This window comes from Sardina pilchardus, chromosome 13 (assembly GCF_963854185.1).
Source record: "Sardina pilchardus chromosome 13, fSarPil1.1, whole genome shotgun sequence".
Classification (NCBI taxonomy): Eukaryota; Metazoa; Chordata; class Actinopteri; order Clupeiformes; family Clupeidae; genus Sardina; species Sardina pilchardus.
Genome location: NC_085006.1, coordinates 1755429 through 1764228, shown reverse-complemented (window position 1 = coordinate 1764228; position 8800 = coordinate 1755429). Strand labels below are relative to the sequence as shown.

The 8800-nt window shown below is 40.8% G+C and overlaps 1 protein-coding gene across 3 annotated transcripts in view; it reads right to left on the bottom strand.

The window, feature by feature from the left end:
* Positions 1–42: 42 nt before the first annotated feature.
* The window catches only part of supt5h (SPT5 homolog, DSIF elongation factor subunit), a 33075-nt gene continuing 24317 nt past the window's right edge, over positions 43–8800 (bottom strand). For all 3 annotated transcript variants that reach the window (XM_062552357.1, XM_062552359.1, XM_062552358.1), the window contains 5 exons: positions 4416–4574; positions 3131–3299; positions 2726–2929; positions 2154–2249; positions 43–435 (listed from right to left, as the gene is read on the bottom strand). In XM_062552357.1, the coding sequence (XP_062408341.1) occupies positions 295–435; positions 2154–2249; positions 2726–2929; positions 3131–3299; positions 4416–4574 (769 nt within the window). In that variant the 3' untranslated portion in view covers positions 43–294. The remainder of the gene's footprint in view (positions 436–2153; positions 2250–2725; positions 2930–3130; positions 3300–4415; positions 4575–8800) is intronic.

The window sequence follows — 8800 nt, the reverse complement described above, 5'->3', positions numbered from 1 at the left end:
GTGTGTAGATCTTCTAATTCAGAATTTCAGTGACAAAGGAGATAACCAGAAGACACTTTATTGACATAAAATTAAGACACCCAAAGTGGCATCTATAAAGAGAGAAAACAGCATAGACAGGATGACCATAACAGACTAATGTCAGCTTTGATGGTAAGGGTAAAATAACTTGCAACTCATACTTTGGACAATCTGTACTATAGTAAGTACAAATTATGAAGTACAACAACAGATTTGACATACTTTTGCATAAAGTATAAACTAAGGATAGGACTTGCGATCATCATTACTGAATCAAACTTCCAGCTTTCCAAGAAAGCGAAGGTTAAGAATCTTCAGCTGTTCGTCAAGCTCCATTCGGACAATGCCATCTTCTCCATCAATGCTGAGCAGGACGCCACTGGCCTCTCGATCCTCTCCCAGAATCACCTTCACCTGAAAGAATACACCACATGAGCTGGATCAATAACAGGATATCATCTGGACAAAATCTGTTAAATGTTAAATTTGACTTAGTGGCAGGGGCGCCACTAGGAGTGCAAAAGATCTGGGGCTTTAGCCCAGCATTGTTTTTTTTTGTTTGTTTTACGGGGTCCGGGAATTTCTTAATATTGGGTTGTTAAAGGAGAACTTGTCAACTATTTCAACTTAAATAAACCTGTCTAAACCTGTTCAATTGGATTAGGAAATTATCTGTTCCGGTGAAATTGGTAACTTTCCCTGCTCCCTACAGAACCTTGCAACATTGGAACTTATTGCCCCCATAAGAGAAGTGAGAAACAGGAAACTTGTGTTGTTCTGCTGAACTTATGCTAACCATTTCACTAAATTGTAAACAAATCCATGTGCTTTACTGTTCCTTTTTTTCCACAGATAATTATAAATAACATGCACACTTTTTCCAGTAGAGGGAATCATATAGCTAATTCTAAGGGGGACTTAAAGGGATATCATTACTCCAGATGAGAGTGTAGTTCCATCTCAAATCAGCCTAGAAAAACGCCAGGTTTCATTTTCAGTTGGTCTTATTGCACTTTCTAACTTGAGGAGACACGTTTTAAATGGAAAAATTACCAGAAATCTTAGTCACTTTTAAACATGAAGCTAGCAGGTGAGAAGCTAATGGTCTAATCCGATTCAATGATCTATGCTAGGCTGAAGCTAAAAGTTGTATCGCCAGACTCACAGAATGGCTGGATGAACGGGAACAAGGTAAATATCGATTGTTTTGCTCGAGGGGAGGTGGAAAATTAGCGTATTTCCAAAAATGGCGGAATATCCCTTTAAATGATGCAATTTAAACGTAGTTTGAGAAGGAAAGGAAGGCCAATCATTGGGGTCCGCATTATATTTTAATAACAAATAAAGCTAATTTTCCCTCACTAGACCTAGGCCTACTGTGTATATGGTATTTATGGAGCACAGAAAAAAACAACAATATAACAGAGACCTTACACCCAAAATATTTTTTATGCTTGTGACGTGATGAATGAATGCATCACTGTCAGGTGTCACTCTAATCGCTAACTCTAAATGGATTAATCCAACATAAGTCCTTGTTCAATTTTCAGTGTGCATGGGAATCATTGGTTGCCTAGGACTACCTGTGGCTAGCCTGGCTCTTCCACTTGGTTTATACCTTATGGTAGCTAGCTAGCAGTGTTTTAAAAAAGCCTGTTGACTACTGTACTAGTCGACTTAATGGAACAAGTTCATGGAAAACAAATACTTACGAAGAATGTAATTCGATCCTACAGAGCCGGTAGGACACAAGTAAGTTTGTTTCTTTAGCTATCCAAATGAAGTGTCTTAAAGCTAATATGAGGTACAGAGGCTGGCTAGCTAATAAAACAGACCATTAAAATCAAAGCTAGAACTGGCTGCTTTTTTCACAAACCTGAGCTGATAGAGGTATTATCATCTACCACCAAGACCAATCTGAATAAATAATTATAGAAAAAACATTGCCAAGACTATGAAATCAGGTTTTATAATAATTTATTATTAATTTAACTAATTTGATTGTTGGTGTATTTGTGAAAAATAAATGTTGTAATACTAAGTAACTTGACAACAGCACTGTACTTGGTACCTACCTACCTACCTACCTACCTACCTACCTACCTACCAATGTAGTGTATGATCTTCCTCACCTTGTTGTTCTTGGTGGGAGTGATGGGTTCCAGGTGTTCACTGGAAATGCTGACCACTTTCTCAGTGTCCTGCAGGAACACAGAGCACATGCCGCCCTGCAAGGAAATATCAAAAGTAGGCTACAACTTAGTCCATCATCAAGTCCAAAAGTGCTTTTACCATGATTAAGAAATATTGCTGCACTTTTACAATAACCATCACGATAAAATGAGACCAATTCCCTCGTCATTCTCAATTGGTTTCTCAATGATGCAATGTCACATTTTTTATTTAACGGAACATGCCGCTGTTTTATGAAATCGGGCTATTTGCCGTCTCCCCTAGAGGTAAGACAGTGAATAATGCAATTCATAAAACAGTGTCAGGTTCCTTTAAGTCCAAAGTTGTCAAATGACTCATTTTACTCGCATTAATTCATTCAATTCAGAGAAGACACCCCAGTTGTATTCAATAGATTAAATATGTAAATGAAGTCACATGCTACACATTGTGGTATCAACATCTTTTTTTTTTATCATTATTTGCTTTTATGGTACAGTGCAAATACAAATGAGATACTTAAGAAGCTCACCGTGACACTTCGGATGACGCCAGTCTGACTGACCACACCTCCATCTAGGAATGTGTCCTTGACCCGCACCAAAATGTCTGTGGTGACCCAGTCACAGGAGGTCTGGTCAATATTTGACCCAGGAGTATGGGGGTTATAGCCGCCAGGAGAAGGAGCCCCTGGAGTCATAGGACTATAGCCCACAGGGCTGGGGCTTGGACTGGCCTGCAAAGCCACACACACACACACACACACACACACACACACACACACACACACACACACACACACACACACACACACACACACACACACACACACACACACACACACACACACACACACACACGGAAAGCGTGGTTATGTTGCATGATCATGTAGCACAATCTCAAATGGTTTCAAAAGGGACTTATGGCCTAACTTTACCTGATAGGCCATCGGAGAAGGTGTGGGATGGTAACTGGCAGGTGAGTGAGTATTCTGGTATCCTACAGGACTGGGAGCCACCTGGTGGTAACTCTGAGGGCTTGGGCTGGGCTGGTAGGAGCCCTGAGGGGACGGTGCAGCATAAGGAGAATACTGGTCGGTGTTGTACCTGAAACACAGCAACTCCAATCATTATGAAGCCAAACAACCCATAAATTGCATTAAATACATTGAAATGTTCCCCTCATAGGGCAAACACAGATAGAAGCTGTTCAGAGAACTTCTGGCCTTGGCAAAAGCAATACTAACAGCAGCAACATAGGCTGTGTCCAGAAGTCAAGCACGCACGCTGGATAGTACCTTCTTTCCAGTAGCGTCTCAGTTAGCTTGCTCCTCAGTATGCGTCCCTACCTACACTAACTAGTTGGCGTCACCGGACTCGCGGAGGGGGGTGTGTTGACGATTTGCATGACGGGTGGAGCTTGACCTGCGCTGCGCAATGGATTATGGGATATCTTAGGCCAAAAAAGATGCATGGATACACGCTGGGAAATCACGCCAAACAAAGTACCCATCTAGTAAGAGCGCTTGACTTTCGGACAGTCTATTCTGACGTAACTTCCGGAAAATGCACACTGCCCAGCGTGTGTACTTATGTTTCAGACACAGCCATAGCTAATCCAATGATGCAGAGTTGTTAACACTGTTTTTGACTTTGACAATATAGGCAAATGCAAACAGATATCAGAGCTGCTTATAGCCATAGTCAAGAGAGTCTTGGTACCAGTCTTAACAATCGGCCCATAGTTTGAGAAACTAGCAGCATTGAAATATTCAATAAAAGACATAATTTTATTTAAAATTCAAATCAACATTGTATGTGTTGTCAGAGGGTTAAAAGTTGCTCCCCATTTGTGCCCAAGTGTCCCCCTATCTGCTGCCTCCTTCACAGATGCCCCCGTTGAGAAATCCTACTCTAAATTGTATCAAAGGTATGCTTGAAGTTTGTTGCAAAGACACACATTCAATTCATTTATTGTTGCGCTTCTCAACTGTAGGGGCATCCCGAGGGCAAAATGTTCTTTAGTGCTGCTTTGTCCTTATGACATTTTCCACTGAGATAAAAGAAAAGTGGATAGGATCCAATGATAGGAAAGAAAATCTGATCATGTCACATATGTGCTTGCTCCAACAAACATCAAGAGGCAAATACTTGATCTCAACTACAGTAAGACATCATGACATGACAATGCATCAGCAATAAATAGAAGTAGTCGTGACTCACATTGCAGGGGTTCCTGGCGTCTGGGGGTTATACTGAGGGTTGACCTGTGGTGAGGGCACCTCTGGGTAGCCTGGTGTTTGAGGGTTGGGGGTACTCCCGTAGCCCTGAGGGGATGGTGATGGCTCATCATCATATCCAAACTCATAGTCATCATCCGCACTAATGAGGAAAAGCAAATGGTTAGGCTGCTCTGAAAGTGTAGTGCAGCTTTGCATAGCTCAGGGTCACAATATGGTTTAATGAACTTGTTGGTTAGTTTGTCAGTGTCCGATGGATATCAAAAAGTTAACCCATTACATTCCCCTTCCACACGATGCTGGATGTTTTGAAAACCAGTGTTTCCCCTACAATGTATTGAGCAGTAGCGTAGCACCACGGCTGGATTTTTAGCGCCACTGCAACGTCTTCACATGATCAGTAATGTCACGGCAATTAAGCCTACTTCCACGTTCTAAAAGCACAACAGTCAACGTCACCGTCAAAATAGTTTTCTGAAAAGTCTTCACTAAGTTGCATCAAATCCTGGTTTAGCCTCTATATTCAGGATTTTTAAGCTACATAAAGATTTCATTTCAGGCTATTAGAAAACTGAAGACAAGCGGCGCCTGCAGCAGGCAGCAGCCCATACGTTCTGAGGCAGTAGGCTTGGCTAACATTACGGCTACATCATAACATCCCATCCATCGGCAAGCCAAACAATTCAGTTTACTGTGCCACAGGAAAATATTTCGTCCAGGTTCAACCAGCCTAAATTCCTCGCGGAGTAACCTAACCGTCGTAGAAATGTCACACCATACATCACATGAACGAGTGAAATCTCATCTCATCCAATGGAGTTAGCGTAAAGTTGCTATGATAATTTTGCAAGAATATTAACATTGAACTTGCCTGAATCATATTTACATTCTGCGGTGCACAGCCCTATGCATCCATTGCTCTCTGTGAAATATTTCACAAATTCATTCAACGCATGGCAACCCGTATAAACAGCAGACCTTACCGAATAGGATGTAAAGCATGTCTCTGCAATGAGCGATTGCTGAGTAATTTCGGTTTTGAAATTGCAACACATTTTTGCAAGGTCTCCAATTTAGGGCCGACATTATAACATATTCTAAAGTTAACTACTATGTCAGTACAAAACATTTTGTACATTGCTTATAGTCAGTTTCCTTGTGTAATTTCGTTCAATTTTTTGGGGGATTATGAAAACTATATATTTTTGGAATCCTTAGAACCTGAAGAATAAACGGTTGTCTTTCAAATTCCCTCTCCACGCAATAGGATAGTGCTACATCCAATCATCTTCTTGTTTTCAAGTAGCAGGGCGGGGAATTCACGATTAACAGTCGCAACTTATGGTCGCAGGTCAGTCATCATTATGTTAAGCCCACCCACCAACTCTATAAAAATGTGATTGGCCCAATAGAAGTTTAATTTTTCCAGCTTGCAAGCCAACGGAAAGTTGCTCGACTACCATGACCAACATTTGCTGCTGCTAGGGTGCATCTAGATTTCTAGGCTATGACTGACATACTCTAAAGGCCTATTCGGACGGGATTAGTTTTATGGGGGGACGTAGAGTAATGCAGGTTTATCATATGACCTCTGTAATAAAAATGTCCAATTCGGACGGGACTAGACATCTCTGTCATTTTACCTGACATGGGAGGAGTAACTACGTTTACGTTCTGCCGTCACATCTTCGTCGCCGTGCACGTGATACTTTGCGTCAGGTACGTGCGGCATTTTCAGATTTGAAAGACTACACAAGTTGGTTAAACTAGCAAACATTAGCTTTATGTTATGCCATACGTAGTTTGAAATGGCTAACAATATCAAGCTATTAGGCAAACTAGCGACATCCTATTAGGAGCTGCACAGCATGTTATGTTTTCATTCAGACTAAAGGCCTATTCGGACGGGATTAGTTTTATGGGGGGACGTAGGTTTATCATATGACCTCTGTAATATAAATGCCCAATTCGGACGGGACTAGACATCTCTGTCATTTTACTTGACATGGGAGGAGTAACTACGTTTACGTTCTGCCGTCACATCTTCATCGCCGTGCACGTGATACTTTGCGTCAGGTACGTGCGGCATTTTCAGATTTGAGACTACACAAATTGGTTAAACTAGCAAACATTAGCTTTATGTTATGCCATACGTAGTTTGAAATGGCTAACAATATCAAGCTATTAGGCAAACTAGCTAACGTCCTATTAGGAGCTGCACAGCATGTTATGTTTTCATTCAGACTATGGTGGAATTGTTTTCAAATCAGGATGTGACGAAATATTACAGACATCTTTACAGAGGGTTGCGTTCGCACGGGATTAATATTACCTAAGGTAATTTCTCCGGACCGTTTTACGGAAGGTAAAAGTGTCTGTAAATGTCACCGACATACTCCGTTATGTTTACTGACATGGCGCGTCCGGACGGGACTACATTACCTGGTAATTATTACTTTACCTGATGTCACCCCATAAAACTAATCCCGTCCGAATAGGCCTTATGGTGGAATTGTTTTCAAATCAGGATGTGACGAAATATTACAGACATCTTTACAGAGGGTTGCGTTCGCACGGGATTAATATTACCTAAGGTAATTTCTCCGGACCGTTTTACGGAAGGTAAAAGTGTCTGTAAATGTCACCGACATACTCCGTTATGTTTACTGACATGGCGCGTCCGGACGGGACTACATTACCTGGTAATTATTACTTTACCTGATGTCACCCCATAAAACTAATCCCGTCCGAATAGGCCTTAAAGGCCTACATTACCTGGTAATTATTACTTTACCTGATGTCACCCCATAAAACTAATCCCGTCCGAATAGGCCTTAAAGGCCTATTCGGACGGGATTAGTTTTATGGGGTGACATCAGGTAAAGTAATAATTACCAGGTAATGTAGTCCCGTCCGGACGCGCCATGTCAGTAAACATAACGGAGTATGTCGGTGACATTTACAGACACTTTTACCTTCCGTAAAACGGTCCGGAGAAATTACCTTAGGTAATATTAATCCCGTGCGAACGCGACCCTCTGTAAAGATGTCTGTAATATTTCGTCACATCCTGATTGGAAAACAATTCCACCATAGTCTGAATGAAAACATGACATGCTGTGTAGCTCCTAATAGGACGTTAGCTAGTTTGCCTATTAGCTTGATATTGTTAGCCATTTCAAACTACTTATGGCATAACATAAAGCTAACGTTTGCTAGTTTAACCAACTTGTAGTCTTTCAAATCTGAAAATGCCGCACGTACCTGACGCAAAGTATCACGTGCACAGCGACGAAGATGTGACGGCAGAACGTAAACGTAGTTACTCCTCCCATGTCAAGTAAAATGACAGAGATGTCTAGTCCCGTCCGAATTGGACATTTATATTACAGAGGTCATATGATAAACCTGCATTACTGTACGTCCCCCCATAAAACTAATCCCGTCCGAATAGGCCTTATGTGTCACTAATTGTGAGAGGAGGGGGAACTACAGTAGCCTACTTCACCAGGAGCATCAGTTATTTCGTAAACTCCCACAACTGTTCCATGAAGGGCACCCTTGCCATCAACTGTGTCCTCAGCAAAATCAGTGTTGTTGGCAGCAAAGCAGACAAATGTTTCCCTTCTTCAGGAGAAGGTGTGCATACATGCCTGGGAAGTGTTTTGTGTTCCATAGCATTGGCAAGAGCTGTTTCCATACAATTGCCCTGCTTATTCATATGACCCATCAGTTCTTTTTAATTTGTATCATTGTTTTTAATAGTTACCGTACTGTTTTTTATCAGGAACTATTAAGTATTTTAATAATAAAGGGCTAAAACCTTAATCCTCCATAATAGATAGCTACTATTATATGTACATGTCAGGTTTGGAAGTTTGTGCAAATGAACGCCTATTTCAGTATATTACGCCTCATTTGCATACCCATTTGCATATTTAAACATTACATTTCAGAAAACTTGTAATACAAATAAATCTTGTCTTAATACAAGTGAATAACTGGGAAAGTTTTGTGGTGATACATAAAAGTTTAAAATGTTACCCTATCTACCAATATAGCATTATGGCGTTTTTAATGCAATAGTACACCATTTTCAAGACCCAAAATGACTGCTTTAATGACTTCTGAAAATTGTCAAACAAAGATTTCCTGATTCTTCAGGTACACTATACCAGTGTGATTAGAACTTTGTGAGCAATCCAACACATAAGAATGGGAGTGCATTTTGCATTTTTCGCCCGTGGCTGATAATGTGCAGAATGTTAACATAATTACATTTCAAGTAGCCTAAATTCACATTGATTTTCTCGCAAACCCTTTATTACAGCAACTAGAATTTAATACCATCAATGACGATTAACGATG